Genomic DNA, 17,243 nt, shown 5'->3' with positions numbered 1-17,243 from the left:
TACCGTAGGTCTCTAATCAATTCCGATTCATTGCACAACACCTAGTGGGTTCAACCACAAGTTGCTGTGAAAAGCCATCTCATAGGCACTCCAGAAACTCCCCCTCCTGGAATCCAGCACCAACCTGATTTTCCCAATCTACCTACATGTTGAAATCCCCCATGACTATTGCAAGATTACTCTTTTGGCATGCATTTTCTATCTCCAGTTGTAATTTGTAGACCACATCCTTACCACTGTTTGGGGGTCTGTATACAACTCCCATCAAGGTATTTTTACCCTTGCAGCTTTATCCACAAAGATTCAATGCTTTCTGTTCCTATGTCACCTCTTTCTAATGATTTGATTTCATTTTTTACCAACAGAGCAACGCTGCCCGCTTTGCCTTCCTGCCTGTCCTTTCGATACTATGTGTATCCTTGGACATTAAGCTTCCAGCTATAATCTTCTTTGAGCCATGAGTCAGTGATGCCTACAACATCATACCTGCCAATCTGCAACTGTGCTACAAGTTCATCTACCTTATTCCACATACTGCGCACATTCAAATATAACACCTTCAGTCCTGTATTCACCCTTTTCAATTTTATCCACCTATTACATTGCAACTTATGCTGTTGACTGCAGTTTTGCCCTGTCAACAGTCTCTCTTCACTACACATTGCCTCTGTTTGTAAACCAGCTACCTCATCTTCAGCACAATCATCCACTTTTCCTTCAATACTTTTTGCATTGAAATATACGCAGCTCAGAACACAAGTCTCACCATGCTCAACCTTTCAATTCCTAACCCTGTCTGAGAAACATCTGCCTCCACAACCTCTCCACTAACAGTTCTGCCATTCTGGTTCCCATCCACTTGCAACTCTAGTTTAATCCCCACCATGCAGCATTAACAAACCTTTCTGCTAGGCTATTAGTCCCCGTCCAGTTCAGGTGCAAACCGTTCCTTCTGTACAGGTGCCTCCTTCCCTGGAAGAGAGCCCTATGATCCAAAAATCTTATGTCCTCCCTCCTGCACCAATCTTTAGCCATGTATTAAAGTGTTTAATCTTCTTAGTTTGGCCTCACTAGCACATGGCACAGGTAGTAATCCTGAGATCACAACCCTGAACGTCCTGCCCTTTAATTTAGCACTTAATTCCCTGAACTCTCTATGCAGACCCTTGTCACTCATCCTATCCACATCATTGGTACCTACATGGACCACGACTTCTGGCTGTTCACCCTCCCACTTAAAAATGCTGAGGACTCTATTTGAGATATCCACAGACCCTGGCATCGGGGAGGCAACATACCATCCGGGAATCTCACCCTCAGCCACAGAACCTCTTGTCCATTCCCCTAACTAACAAATCCCCTATCACTACAGTGTGCTTCTTCTCCTCCCTTGCCTTCTGAATCACAGAGGCAGACTCAGTGCCAGAGACCTGACCACTGTGACTTTCCTGTTAGGTCAACACCCCCCAACAGTATCCAAAGTGGTATACCCGTCTATCAGGCATACTCCGCACTGGGTCAACCCTTTTCCCCTTCCTGACTGTCACGCACTTTCCTGTGTCCTGCAGCCTGGGTGTAACTACTTCTCAATATATCTAATCTATCACCCTTTCAGCCTCACAAATGATCAGTCCACATTGTTTTGCTGTTGCCATGAGTTAGATGTATAGGGTAGGCATTGGAGAAGGTTTAGCCTGTCCACAAGGATTTTCTTGGACTTCATTAGGTCTACTGTTGGGTAGCACTTCAGCCTGGTCTGACAACTTCATGGTGCATTGCTTCAGGAAAGCTAACAGTATCGTGAAGGACACCTGCACCCTGGCCATTCTTGGTACCTGCTTCTACCTTCCCGGAGAAGATTCGGGCGGTTGAAGGCCAGACTCAAGATCAGCTTCTTCCCTACTGCTACTAGCCTCTTGAACGAATCATCACTTTCACACCTCAGTCACAGTGGATCTGGGCCTCTGTACCTCCCTCTGCAATTGGATCCTCAACTTCCTAACCAGAAGACCACAATCTGCGTGGATTGGTGATAACATATCCTCCTCGCTGACGATCAACACAGGTGCACCTCTACTCTCTATATACAGATGACTGTGTGGCTAGGCATAGCTCAAATACCATCTACAAATTTGCTGACCATACAACCATTGTTGGTAGAATCTCAGGTGGTGACAAGAGGGCGTACAGGAGTGAGATATGCCAACTAGTGAAATGGTGCCGCAGCAACAACCTGGCACTCAACATCAGTAAGGCGAAAGAGCTGATTGTGGACTTCAGGAAGGGTAAGATGAAGGAACACATATCAATCCTCATAGAGGGATCAGAAGTGGAGAGAGTGAGCAGCTTCAAGTTCCTGGATGACAAGATCTCTGAGGATCTAACCTGGTCCCAACATATCGGTATAGTTATAAAGAAGGCAAGACAGCGGCTATATTTTATTAGGACCTTGAAGAGATTTGGCATGACAACAAATACACTCAAAAACTTCTATAGTTGTACCGTGGAGAGCATTCTGACAGGCTGCATCACTGTCTGGTATGGAGGGGGCTACTGCACAGGACCGAAAGAAGCTGCAGAGGGTTGTAAATCTAGTCAGCTCCATCTTGGGTACTAGCCTACAAAGTACCCAGAACATCTTTACGGAGCGGTGTTTCAGAAAGGCAGCATCCATTATTAAAGACCTCCAGCACCCAGGGCATGCCCTTTTCTCACTGTTACCATCAGGTAGGAAGTACAGAAGCCTGAAGGCACACACTCAGCGATTCAGGTACAGCCTCTTCCCCTCTGTCATTTGATTTCTAAATGGACATTGAATCTTTGGACACCACCTCACTTTTTAAAAAATATACAATATTTCTGTTTTTGTACATTTTAAAAATCTATTCAACATATGTAATTGGTTCACTTGTTTATTGATTATTATTATTATATATATTTTTTATCTCTGCTATATTATATATTTCATTGAACTGCTGCTGCTAAGTTAACAAATGTTATGTCACATGCCAGTGATAATAAACCTGATTCTGATTTCCTCAAACCCTTAATTCTACCTCTACCATTATTATTCTTTTTGCATTTCTTTTTGTATTCAGTTTGCACAACAATACCATTCTGTTCTTCTGCTCTCATTCTTATACTGCATTTATTTACCATGTGGGCCATTTACTCTGTGAGCCTCACATGAATTTCATTGCATGCTGATGTCTGAATTTTCCCACCAACTGGATTACAAGGAATGCCAAAGCATGGCATTGATTGCCTATATTGTCTACAGCAGTGCCACTGGCTTTATGCTCCATGCAAAACTCCTCCCAATCTGTTTCATCTCACTAGATCATTATATCCCCCTATTCCTTTCTGCCTCAGTTTTCGTTTAATCCAGTATATGATTTGATTCCTTCCTGTAGGAGAAAGTTCCATATTCTCACTGAACCCTGAATAAAGAAGTTCCATGTGAATTCTCTATTAGGAATTATTTTATATTTATGTTGCCTAGATTTGCTCCCCCCCCCAACATTTTTTTACAGATTTCCTATCAAACTGCTTGAATCAATATCTTCAGATTTTTAGGAGAGTGCCCAAGACTGCCTCCCAACTCTGACCTTAAATTCTATCTCGATAAGGAGCCATGTCTCTTCTGGTAGGATATTTCAAATCCCCTTAGGCCAATCTTCACACCAACTAATGAATTTCTGGCTTTGTAAGCAGGTTCCATTCTATTTCTCCTAATCCCCTTGCTTTGTCTATTCTGTAGCTAGCTTTCACCAGGCTGAGTTTTGCTGGCATTGACCTGGTTATTATTTGCTTAACTTCATGGATTTTCATCGGCTTGGCTAGGTCCCATTTAATCTGACACTGCAGAATCATCAACCATTAGATTTGAAAATCAAAAAAAAACTGCAGCTGCTGGAAATCTGAAGTCAAAACAAAAAATGCTGGAAACATTCAGTGGGTCAAACAACTTCTGTGGAAAGAGAAGCAGTTCAAGTTTCAGGTCAAAGGTCCTTCATCAGAACTGGAAACCAGAGTCACAGAGTCATAGAGAAGTGCAGCACAGAAACAGGCCCTTTGGTCCATCTAGTCCAGGCCAAAACTATTTAAACTGTCTATTCCAGGACCATAGCCCCCCATACCCCTACCATCCATGTACCAATCCAAAGTTTGCTTAAATGTTGAAATCAATTCATATGCACCACTTGTGCTGGCAGCTCATTCCACACTCCTACGACCTTCTGAGTGAAAAAGTTTCCCCTCATATTCCCCTTAAATTTTCACCTCGCACCCTTAACCCATGACCTCTGGTTGTAGTCCCACCCAACCTAAGTGGGAAAAGCTTGCTTGCATTTACCCTATGTATACCCCTCATAATTCTGTGCACAAGAGAAGATGAGTAAGTGGCAGAGAAGGTGGGCAAGGGATGGGTAGAGCAACAAGTATATCTCCAATAGGGTGAGAACAAGTGACTTGAAGAGTCTGCTATTCATCGTTGTTTAAGGTATTGCTAACAGCAGGACTATGGGACATGCCTATCAGACTAGACTAAACAAATAGAATGGGAATAATTGAGGAAAAATAGCAAACATAGACAGTTCTGATGCAAGCAGAGGAAGTTGGAGACCTGTTGCAGGAGTTAATATATAATATTAATATATAATATGAACTCTGCAACATGTCCAGAGAGAAGATAAGGTATTTTTCCTCAAGCTTGCATTGAACCATGTTGTAACAAAGCAATTAGATTTGTTTAGCATGTAATGCCATAGTGTTTACTTACTTACTGCCCATTATGCCTGCTGGCTTTTAGGGCAGTTACGAAGGTCCTCCATCTCCTTGGCGGTATCCAGGGCTTCGTTTACCATGCTGGTAGCTCCCTCCTGGTTTACACTACTGTCAGCAATGCAGCTCCTGGGTGGAGACTCAAGAATACTGTCGTACGAAGATGTAGGGTTCTTCATTGCTGTTTCCGCTACAGTTTTGTTTGACCAGTCAGGGTTGTTAGCCTGAGTTGAACCACCCCACCACCCCTCACCCGCTGAACCTGGAGGACCAGTGAACCACCCTTGGTCTGGCCTCTACCCTTTGACCTGCTTGTCATGGGTGACCCTACCGAGAGCCAAAGCATAAAGCCCTGACTCCAGCTGGCATAGCTCTCCGGGTCAGGCATAGCTCCCTGTACAGATTACAGAGAAGGAGGCGTTTGCTGTCCTGAGGCAAATCAGAGTGGACAAATCCCCAGGGCCTGATAAGTTGTTTCTTTGGACCCTATGGGAAGGAAGTGCAGAAAATACCGGGGCCCTAGCAGAAATATATAAATCATCCTTTGCGACAGGGAAGGTACCACAGGACTGGAGGATAGCCAGTGTTGTCCCATTGTTTAAGTAAGGCTCTAAACATAAATCAGGAAATTATCACTAGGAAAGTTATTGGAAGATATTCCAAGGGACCAGATTAAAGTATTTGGATAGACATGAACTGATTAAAGATTGTCAGCATGTCTTCATGCGTGGTAGGTCATGTCCAACCAATCTTATAGAGATTATCGAGGAAGTAGATGAATGCAAGGCAGTGGATATTGTCCATAAGGACTTTAGCAAGGCATTTGACAAGTCCTGTATGGGAGATTACCCAAGAAGGTTCAGTTGTTCGGCATTCAAGATGAGGTAATAAAGTGGATTAGTCATTGGTTTTGTGGGAGAAGCCAGGTAGTAAATGGTTGCCTCTCTGACTGGAGGCCTGTGACCAGTGGAGTGCTACAGGGATTGGTGCTGGTCCGTTGTTTGTCACCTATGTCAATGATCTGGATGTGGTTAAATGGATCAGTAAATTTGCAAATGACACCAAGATCGGAGTGTTGTGGACAGCGAGGAAGGCTACCAAGACTTGCAGAGGGATCTGGATCAGCTGGAAAAGTGGGCTGAAAAATGGCAGATGGAATTTAAAGCAGTGAAGTGCAAGTTGTTGCACTTCGGTAGGACCAACAAGAGTAGGTCATGACAGTGAATGGTAAGGCACTCAGGTGAGTGGTAGAATAAAATACTCTGAGAATACAAGTCCATAATTTAATGAAGGTAGATAGGGTCATAAGGAAAGCTTCTGGCACATTGCTCTCATAAATCAAAGTACTGAGTACAGGAGACAGGCTCTAATCACAACAAGAGAAAATCTGCTGTTGCTAGAAATCCAAGAAACACACACAAAGTGCTGGAGGAACTCTGCAGCATCTTTGGAAAAGAGTACACTCAATGTTTTGGGCTGAGACCCTTCCCTTGAGGAAAAAAATGAGGAGTCAGTGTAAGAAGGCAGGGGGAGGGGAGAAAGAAGCACAAGGTGATAGGTGAAACCAGGAGGGGGGAGGAGTGAAGTAAAGAGCTGGGAAGTTGATTAGTGAAAGAGACACTGGGCTGGAGAAGGGCGAATCTAATAGGACAGAAGGCCATGAAAGAAAGAAAAAGGGAAAGGAGCAGTAGAGGGAGGTGATGGGCAGGTAAGGAGATAAGGTGAGAGAAGGAAAAGGGGATGGGGAATAGAGTGGAGGGGGCATTGCCAGGAGTTCGAGAAATTAATGTTCATGCCATGCAGTTAGAGGCTATAGAATATAAGATGTTGTTCCTCCAACCTGAGTGTGGTCTCATTGCGACAGTAGAGGAGGCCATGGATGGACATGTCAGACTCGGAATGGGAAGTGGAATTAAAATGAGTATCTACTGGGAGATCTTGCTTTTTCTGGCAGATTCGGCGAAGCAGTCTCCCAATGTACATGGGGTCTCACCAATATACAAGAGGCCACATCGGGAGCACCGGATACAATAGACCACCCCAACGTACTCACAAGTGAAGTGTTGCCTCACCTGGAAGGGCTGTTTGGGGCCCTGAATGGTAGTGAGGGAGGAGGTATAGGGGCAGGTGTAGCACTTGTTCCACTTGCAAGGATAAGTGCCAGAAAGGAGACAATGGGGGGAGAGATGAATGGACAAAGGAGTCACGTAGGTCACAATCCCTGCAGAAAGCAGAATGTGGGGGGAGGGAAAGATGTGCTTGGTGGTGGGATCTCGTTGGAGACGGTAGAAGTTATGGAGAATTATGTACTGGACATGAAGGCTGGTGAGTGGTAGGTGAGGACAAAAGGAACCCTATCCATGGTGGGGTGGCGGTAGGACAGGGTGAGGGCAGATGTGTGCAAAATGGAAGAGATGCAGTTGAGGGCAGTGTTGATGGTGGAGGAAGGGAAGCCCCTTTCTTTGAAGAAGGAGGATATTTCCTTTGTTCTGGAATGAAAAGCCTGCTCCTGAGAGCAGATGCAGTGGAGATGGAGGAACTGAGAGAAGGGGATGGCGTTTTTACAAGTAACAGGGTGGGAAGAGGTATAGTCCAGATAGCTGTGAGAGTCGGTGGGTTTGTAATAGACATCAGTGGATAAGCTCTCTCCAGAGATAGAGACAGAGCAATCGAGAAACAGGAGGGAGGTGCTGGAAATAAACCAGGTAAATTTGAGGGCAGGATGGAAGTTGGAGGCAAAGCTGATGAGGTTAATGTGTTTGGCATGGGTGCAGGAAGCAACACCAATGCAGTCATCGATGTAGTGTAGGAAAAGCTGGGGAGCGATACTAGTGTAGGTTTGGAATATAGACTGTTCCACATAGCCGATAAAAAGGCAGACATAGCTGGGACCCATACGAGTACCCATGGCTACATCTTTTGTTTGAAGAAAGTGGGAGGAGCCAAAGGAGAAATTATTGAGAGTGAGGACAATTTCCGCGAGATGGAGGAGAGTGCTGGTGGAGGGGAACTGGTTGGGTCTAGTGTCCAGAGAGAAATCAAGAGTTTTGAGGCCTTCCTGGTGGGGGATGGAGGTATATAGGAACTAGACATCCATGGAGAAAATAAGATGCTTGGAGCCAGGGAGCTTGAAATCATTGAAAAAGGTCAAGAGCATGTGAAGTGCCATGGATATAGGTAGGAAGGGACTGAACCATGGGGGATAAAACTGTTTCGAGGTATGAGATATGAGTAAAGTGGGGTAGGAACAAACTGAAACAGTGGGTCTACATGGACAGACAGGTTTGTGGATCTTGGGTAGGAGGTAGAAATGGGAGGTGCGGGGTGAGGGAATTATAAGGTTGGTGGAAGTGAATGGGAGATCCCCAGAGTTAATAAGGTTGGTGATGGTGTGGGAGACAATGGGCTGGTGCTCCTCTGTGGGACCCTGTTCGAGGGGTAAACAAGATGAAATGTCTGACAATTGTTGCCGGGCCTAGCAAGGTAGAGGTCAGTACGCCAGACAACCACAGCACCCTACTTACCTGCAGGTTTGATGGTGAGGTTAGGATTGGTGTGGTGAGAGTGGAGAGCAGTGTATTCATAAGGAGTGAGGTTGAAATTGGAAAGAGGAGTACTGAAGTCAGGATGGTTGATGTCTCCTCGGCAGATGGCAATGAAAAGATCCAGAGCAGGCAGAAGACAAGAGCGGGGTATCCAGGAAGAGTAGGAGGGTCCATGGCCTTCTGTCCTCTCCTATTAGATTCTTCTTTCTCCAGCCCTATATCTCTTTCACCAATCAACTTCCTAGCTCTTTATTTCACCCCTCCCCCTCCTAGTTTCACCTAAAACCTTGTCGTTCTTGCTCCCATCCCTTCTAGCTCTGACTCCTCATCTTTTTTTCTCCAGACCTGCTGAAGTTTCTCGGCCCGAACCGTCGACTGTACTCTTTTCCGTAGATGCTGCCTGGCCTGCTGACTTCCTCCAGCATTTTGTGTGTGTTGATGGGAGATGGGAAGTTATGCAGAAGTTATATAAGATATCAGTGAGGCCTAATTTGGAGTATCCTGTGCAGTTGTGGTCACCTAGCTACAGGAAAAATGTAAATAAGGTTGAAAGAGTACAGAGAAAATTTGCAAGGTTGTTGCTGTGTCTGGAGGACCTGAGTTATAAGTAAAGAGAGAATAAGTTAGGACTTTATTCCTTAGAACATAAAAGATCGGGAGGAGTTTTGACAGGGGTATACAAAATTATGAGAGGTATACAAAATTATGAGAGGTATAGATAGGGTAAAGGCAAACAGGCTTTTTCCACTGAGGTTGAATGGGTCTACAACCAGAGGTCATGGGTTAAGGGTGAAAGGTGAAAAGTTTAAGGGGAATACGAGGGGAAGCTTCTTCACTCAGAGGGTCATGAGAGTGAGAAAATAGCTGGCAGCACAAGTGGTGATATGATCTTGATTTCAACATTTAAGCAAAGTTTGGACAGGTACATGGATGGTAGGGTATGGGGGACTCTGGCCCTGGTACAGGTCAATGGGAGTCGGCAGTTTAAATGGTTTTGACCTGGACTAGATGGGCCAAAGGGCCTGTTTCTGTGCTGTACTTTTCCTTGACTTTATGACTGTATTATCCTAAAAACGACTGGTCAAAAATAAAGGTAGAGAATCTCAACTCCGTTTCTTTATTTCCACATGCGTTTACAACATCCAGTATAAATGGTTACAAATGGTCAAAATCATTTAGCATATTACACAAAATACATACTTGGTTGAAAGTATCACTAATCACAAGAATGCAGCATTATTGTTTTAATATTATTAAACAATAAATATATTTAATTTAGAGCTGCCAGATTTCAATGCCTGTATGTCATTCTATTTTTACCTTCATTTGAGCATTCCCAATGTGAAATTCAAGCGCTTCGTACATTGGTAGACACTTTGGCTAGTTCAACCAAAAATGTTCACCTTGTAATTACGTTGAATGAAATTACTGGACGATTAGAGTGTAGAGGGAGCCCATTCCACCCTCTGTTCATCTTAATACCACAATTGAATCAGTTTCCACCACACTTCAGGCAGTGAATTCCAGAACAAAACTACCAGTTGTAAGTAAACATTAATTTTCATCTCTCCTTTGGTTCTTTTGACAGTGACTTTAAATCAGTTCTGGTCCATAATAATTCTCCTAATTTAAAAGAAATCCCCTTTATTCGCTTCATCCAGAACATTCTGGATTTTGAACATGTCTGTGAGATTATCCATTCTGTACACAAAACTGTAAGACCTCATTCTTTGGGCCAATATAGTAAATATCCTCTACACTCTCTCTTAATAGAAACATACTTTTTAAATTAATTAACATTAACAATAACTTAATTTGGAAATAAGTATAAGTAAGATTATTGTTTATTTTGAGAACTGGGCAGCCTGTTCTGCTCTGATTGGTAACTGAGAAAGCTAATACCCATTAATGGAAAGGCTTTGCGAGTTAAATACAGGATGAGGATGTTTATTTCTCTGCTGAATTGTAAAGCAGGCTGTGATTGATTCAGGTCTGAAGGTCTTGTGCCTTGGCAAAGGGTTTAAACATTAACATGATGTCACCCTTACCTTGCACTGTCCCCCACCACAACTTCAGTGCAATGCTTCGCAAACGTACAGGAGAGTAATAGGTAAGCAAAATAAATTAAGTCAATATTTGCATTGAGCCTTCAAAAAACAACATTGCAAAATATTATCCATCAGCTTCCAAACCACAAGAATAAATTAAATTTTAATAATAATTAAAACTAAAATGTATAAAATTCAGTGTGAAATATTAGACAAATTTTCAAAGCTGCCCTCTATTATTCTAAACAGTTCTCCACTTGCTGTGGGACTGCTATAAACTCATTCAGATTGATTGTTCCTCCAGCGATTGTGGGCAGGCATCAAGCACCAAACTCAACTGTTAAACAGGAAGGGCTATGCAATTGTAGAAAATGAGAGGTATATTGCACACTGACCACACAGTCCATTGCCCATGTATGCCACAAAGCACAGAATACAGCAAGCAAAAATGTTGGTCTTTTAACTGTCCCTTATGTAAATCACCAGATTTCAATTTTCATTGAATCCAACAACATTGCTCACGCAATGGAGCTTCTTTTCCTCCCTGCCAATCTCAGTTTATGAAAGGCAGCAAGTTGAAAATAGACAGGATCCAGTGATACAACAAAATAGCTAATGTTCAATATAACAGATGTGAAAGGAAATTAATGCACTAACTAATCAACCTTCAAATGTAAATCTATTCATTGTGTTAACTACAGGAATGTCACATCAAAATTAAGATTTTCAGTTAATTTGATATTTTCAACTATTTATTTTTAAATGGTTTTTTTTCTGGTGAAGTATTTCATCTTGGTCAGTAAATGAGAAATCACTGAGGGGCCAAACAGACCCAAAGACACAATAATAAACACATTTGGTCGCACTGGTATCTAATGGGTCAAAACCTGCAGGTTTTTTAGCAGGGCAAATTGATTAAGGTACAAAATTGTAGTGCTGGGAGTCATTGTGTGATCATTTGATTGGGAATGTCCCTCAGGTGATCTCTCTGTCCAACTGCTGCAGCACCCCAATGGTGGTGATGGGATATTACTCTCACCCTCTGTGCTCCCTTCTCTCTGGGACCCCTCTTGCCAAGTTTCAGGGAAAGATTCAACTTTACTTGACCCTGGGCTCTCTTCACCAATTCCCTGATCCTTCAGCAGCTTGACCAGAAAATCGATATACTTCATTGCCAGGCGAAGAATTTCGTTCTTGCTGAGTTTTTTGTCTGGGGGGTGTGTTGGGACGAGTTTCCGCAGCTCAGCAAAGGCGCTGTTCACATTCTGTTGCCTCCATCTCTCCCTGGTGTTGCTAAAAACCTTTCTGGTCATCTTGCCTTGGAACTCTGCAATGATATTTCGGACCAAACCATTTTAATACGGGACCATTTAAATAGAGTTGCCGTCATATTGAAGGAAATACAGCAGCCAATTTGCACATTGCAAACTCCCATAATCAACAGGTGACATAATAACTGAATCATGTGATATTGAGTGAGGAATAATAATCTACCCCAGGACAATGAGGAGAATTTGTCTGTTCTTCTCCAAGATGAGATCTTTTATGTCAACTGAGAGGGCTGATCACCTCTGGTTTAGCATCATATTCTGAAGATGATATCTCCCCTTGTGCAGGATTTCCCTAACACTGGACCAGAAGCGTCAAAATGGTGTACGGGGTCATGCTTACTGAGGAAAAGTTGAACTCACAAACTCGGTTACCAACTCCCCATAATGCCTATCATCTTTAGTTGACCTTGCAATCCTTCCTCTGTTAAATAAATCAATGCTTAATGTAGAGTATCAATGGTAGAATGCCCATCTGTACAACTTTGAAGACGAATTGGGAAATTGGTTTATTATTGACACACGGACCAAGGTACAGTGAAAAACCTTCTTTTGCATGCCATCCACACAGATCATTCTGTAAGGTCAAGAGTCTATCTTATTGTAAAAGAGGTTCATTCAATAGTCTTATTAAAGTGGGATAGAAGCGGTCCTTGAGCATCATGGTACATCCTTTGTGTTTTCTGTTGGATGGGAAGGGAACAAACAGAGAATGGCCAGGGTGGCAGGGGTCTTCAATTGTTTTGTCTGCTTTACTGAGGCAGCAAGAAATATAAACTGAGTCCATGGAGGGGAGGCTGGTTTTCATAATGTGATAAATGCTACTAGGTTATTCATCTGCCTCTTGTTCCCTTAGAGACTTGGTCCAAGACCACCTCATTTCTCCGCACTGTTTTGAGATCGAGGAGGGAAAGTGAAGGCGGAAGTGTGATCGCAGATTAAATATGATTATATCAGAGCTAAAGGAGTTAAATCAGGAGCACTAGATTTGAGTGTACAAGATTAATCAGTTAATTAGTTGCATAAATTCATTAAATAGTTTGTTTAGGAGATAACCATTAAGCACTTTCACCACTTGATACAACAATTAGGACAAAGATTCATTCATTAGGTCAAGCCACTTCTGTTGGACAAATTACTGAAGGATGTTAGAATCTAGATGAGTAGGAAGAGATAAGAAACAGATCAATGTGGTCTATCTGTACAGCAGAACTGGTTAGATAAATTGCTTCCTCATATTTATTTTTGCTCCATTCATTCATAATAAGATTGGCTTTGTAAATAATTGATAGATATTGATAAATGTATTGATAGATATTGAAAGATAGTATTGATAGATTTATATATATAGGCACCCGTTAGTCTTGTGAGACCATGGATTTGTGCCTTGTAAGGTTTCCAGGGCACAGGCCTGGGCAAGGTTGTATGGAAGACCAGCAATTGCCCATGCTGCCAGTCTCCCCTCTCCACGCCACCAATGTTGTCCAAAGGAAGGGCATTAGGACACATACAGCTTGGCACCGGTGTCATCACAGAGCAATGTGTGGTTAAGTGCCTTGCTCAAGGACACAACACGCTGCTTCCGCCAAGGCTCAAACTAGCGACCTTCAGGTCACTAGATGAATGCCTTAACCACTTGGCCACGTGCCAACACAATATAGATATAATTGATAATCTTGCAATATTTATTTATTTAAGCAGCTGTTTTAAAAATTACTTTGTGAGGCATAGGCATTTCAATCACTGACAATGTCTATTGTCTGGCCCCACTTTCCTTTGAGAAGGTAATGGGGAGTTTCCATCTTGAACCACTCTGTATGGTGAGGTCAGACCCAACACGTTTGGGCAGGGACCTGCAGGATTTGGACCTGGTGACAATGAACCAACAAAGATGCAGTACATTTCCAAGGGAGAATTGTAAGTGAGTAGAAAGGGAAACTTGCAGGCGATGACACTTTCACCAGGTCTGAGGTGAGGTGTTGGTTGGGGCACATATGGAGCACAAGGAACCAAAGGTATTGCATTGAGCAGAGTGCATCAAATTATTATTGATGGTTGACCTCAGATTTAGAGAAACCTTTTCAGCCTTAAATCAATAACACAGTCTAATCACGCCTTTCATGTCTCTTCACAGACACTGATTATTTTACAACCTCAGCCATGATGATCCCATATTTTTGAAACCCATTAAAGGTGATAGTAAAAATATGGCATTGTGGCAAAGAAAGCACTCTAACAAGCCAGTCATATAATAAAGGGAACAATTCCTCACACAGGAACACTCTTCTCACATCAAAATAGCAGACAGAGTATATGGAGTTCCTGAACATAATTACATTATTCACAAACAGATAGATTGGAAATTTTACCGGCCCCACCACAGAATTGCATTGCATTAACCTTATTAAACGAAATGCCATTTCTAGTATTCAATACAGTACTTCCCGCTGCCTTTCAACTAATGCAGAATAAGCGACCCATGGGCAAATTTTTAATTTAAACAAAAATACAGAAATAACTCGAAGAAGAAGAAACATTCGAAACAGGACTTATTATAATGAAAGCAAGTTACTGCGAGGAGAAATACTTACACCTGCGATGCAGAAGGCTGCCCCGTTTTATTTATTTCCCAGACTAATGTTTTGAATGCACAGGATCATTTCTTACCTGATATCGGAGGTGCTGGCAGGAGGATTCGCGCCTGCAGTGGCTGGAAAAGTTGGAGTTGAGCCCTGCGCGATGAAGATGCTGCTGAAGCCGTGAAGCCCAACTCGGTGCAGAGCCGTCAGAAGGAGAGAGTGGGGTGGGAGGGCTCCTGTCATTTATAGCGTGCCTGTCCCTTTGTTTGACATGTGTCACCACTTCGAGCTACAAGTGAATGTATTTCAGTCTCCTTCGGCAAGAAGAGCCTTCCGTTTCCCCTCTCGCTCATTGACATCTTGTTCCCTCATTTTAAAAAAATGCTTTCCATCTTTGACAATTTTACAAGTGTCAGTCAGCTGGCTTGTGACGGTGAATGATGCTCTTGGAAAAATTACTTTAAAAGCCAAGGCAGTGCTATACTGACTGGAGTACTGGCGCGTGGATTCGCACCGCCTCAATTGTGCCTAAACCCTTTCGAAATTACAACTGCTAAGGGAAAGACCGCTAATGTTTCAGACAGTTTCTATCTTGACATGTGATGCTGCTGGAACGTAACACCTCAATCATCATTCAGAAACAATTGTGTGCTTTCATTAGGATCCTTAGAGGGCGATGTCCTGGTGCACCGATATACGGCCAGTTCTTAAACTTAATTTTAACTTGTATTTCATAGAATGGAAGCGGGATACATATTGCCGCGAGGACCCGCAAGTTAAAAAGTTAGGCAAAAAACTACTTTTATTCGGGTTAAAAAAAAATCAGCGATCCTTGTAATTTATCGCGAGTTTAACTAGTTTCTAATTTATACTATAAATTCTCTCCCTCCCTTTAAGTGCTTTGTTTGAAATTGACAGCCAGCCTGCTATGGCGTTTTACCTTGTGGAGTAGGAATTTACATAATCCGATTAGGGCGATTATCATGGGGTTGCAAAAACTGCCCCATGGGTTTGAGTTACATAAAAAAGGATCCTTACTATTCATTGCACTCTGTACAGCAAAAGACCGCACCTGCATTTCTGGCCGACATACTTCCAGGACTCTAGTGGGCTCTAATATTTAGGAGGCAGGGTGGAAATCCCTTTTTCGCTTTTAATTGATTCATCTGGATTAGTCTTGAAAATGAACGTTTTGGACGTTTAATGTTATCTAAAGGGTCATCTGTTGCTTTAAGAAGGGCCAACTCGCCTCGTCCCTCAGCACTTTCCGAGGTGACGGTGCAGTGTTAAGGCAGTGGGTGCAGTCAGCCCGAAGTCAGTCGGCGGCGCGGTTCATACAATAAATCTACTTAAACAAATCTACCTCCGTACAACTCCAGTCAGCGGGGTGTTGATCTTAGCTGAAGGTTGCCTTAGTAAAGACTCGAATTCAGAGGAGAAATGTGGAAGGTTTGAGGGAAAGTGTGTACAAGGAGTTGTGAAATTCTTTGAAAGAGGGATGTAGGTGAGATGTTCACACAATCGCTTGTTGGAGATGACAGTTTATTGTGAGCCTGGTTCTTTGATTTTCCCATTCTGAGTGGTGAGGGGATCATTCAAGGAAGCTGCCTTTTGCTGATAAGAATTCCAGGGGTCCTGGTAGGAAGTGATAAGGAAACGACGCAATTATTAATTAAGGATTAATTGTTACCGCAGTCAGTAAAAAAAGAAACAGGGATGGTTTATCAGTTGGGCTGCACTACCGCTTTGCATTGTAAAACAGATGCACAGTTGATTCATTACTGTTGGACGTTCGGGCTGAAATCACAGATCCAAGTGGACGCATTTAACATTCCTCGGAGGGAGAATTTCCTTTTCAATAGAAACGCGTGGATGCGGAAAACGAACGCAAGGGAAAGTTTATAACAGCTGCAGACGTATTATATTTGTTAATTTTAGTTCGAGTCCAGTCTCGTCTTGTGCACAAGTACAGTGAGATACAGGTAAAGCTTGATACCAGCATCACAGGCACGTACAGTAGGGTACAGACAATACAGAATACAAATGATATATAAATCAAACAAGATACTGAAGAGGGAAAAAGCTAGCCCTTAATGCAAGAAAAAAGACACAGTTAGAGTCAAGTCCACAGTACTGCAAATGTGGTCCTTGCAGTTCTGTCATCGAGGTAGGATTAGAGTTGTGCCCGATAGTTACAGAAAAATAACTGGCTCCGAACCTGGTGGTTCGTAGCCTTTGCCAAAACAGGTTTGGACATCTGTTTGTACATCAGGGATTAAGTATTTATGTACCGGTACAGCAACGGCACAGTCCTGAATGGTGGTGTCAGCAACCTCAACAATTCACTTCCTCCAGAAGGTGCTTCTCCACTCATTGAGCTCTTCTAGCATAAGACAATAAATATAGGAGCTGATTCTTTTCAACCCCATTCTCCTGCTTTCTCACTTTAATGCTAATGCCCTTACCAATCAAGAACTTAATAATTTCTGCCTTAAATACGCCCACTAACTTGCTTTACACAGTTCTCTGTGGTAGTAAGTTCCAGATTCACCAATTTCTGTCTGGAGAAATTCATCCTCATCTCAGTTTTAAAGGGATGTTCTGTTATTCTGAGGCTATGCCTCCAATATTAGATCTCATACTAATGGAAGCATCATCTCTATGTCTGCTCTTTCCAGATTTTCCATTATTTGGCAGGTTCAATTACATCCCCTTTATCCTTCGGAACTCCATTAAGTCAAGGCCTAGGGACATCAAACACTCCTCATATGTTAAGTCTTTCATTCCTGGAATTACTCTTCCTCCGATCCCTCTAAGGAGCTGGCGTATATTTTAGCTGTGGAACCCAAAACTGTTCACAAGATTCCAAATACCTCATAAAGCCTCAGCAATACATTCTTGCTTTTATATTCCGATTTATTTTTTTACATATAAATAAACAAAAGAAAACAAATAGAATAT

General features: G+C 42.6%; 1 protein-coding gene across 1 annotated transcript; it reads right to left on the bottom strand.

The window, feature by feature from the left end:
• Positions 1–9,892: 9,892 nt before the first annotated feature.
• Positions 9,893–14,560, bottom strand: tal2 (T-cell acute lymphocytic leukemia 2). Its single transcript, XM_063049110.1, has 2 exons — positions 14,371–14,560; positions 9,893–11,702 (listed from the first exon to the last, which is right to left on the bottom strand). The coding sequence occupies exon 2, from the start codon at positions 11,686–11,688 to the stop codon at positions 11,248–11,250; it is 441 nt and encodes a 146-aa protein (XP_062905180.1). The 5' UTR covers positions 11,689–11,702; positions 14,371–14,560; the 3' UTR covers positions 9,893–11,247.
• Positions 14,561–17,243: the final 2,683 nt, after the last annotated feature.

This window comes from Mobula hypostoma, chromosome 5 (genome assembly GCF_963921235.1).
Source record: "Mobula hypostoma chromosome 5, sMobHyp1.1, whole genome shotgun sequence".
NCBI lineage: Eukaryota > Metazoa > Chordata > Chondrichthyes > Myliobatiformes > Myliobatidae > Mobula > Mobula hypostoma.
The sequence above is the reverse complement of the archived record's forward strand: the minus strand, read 5'-3'. Positions and strand labels throughout refer to the sequence as shown.

Excerpts from the sequence above, each read along its gene's own strand:
- tal2 (XM_063049110.1), bottom strand. The coding sequence starts at position 11,688 with ATGACCAGAAAGGTTTTTAGCAACACCAGGGAGAGATGGAGGCAACAG.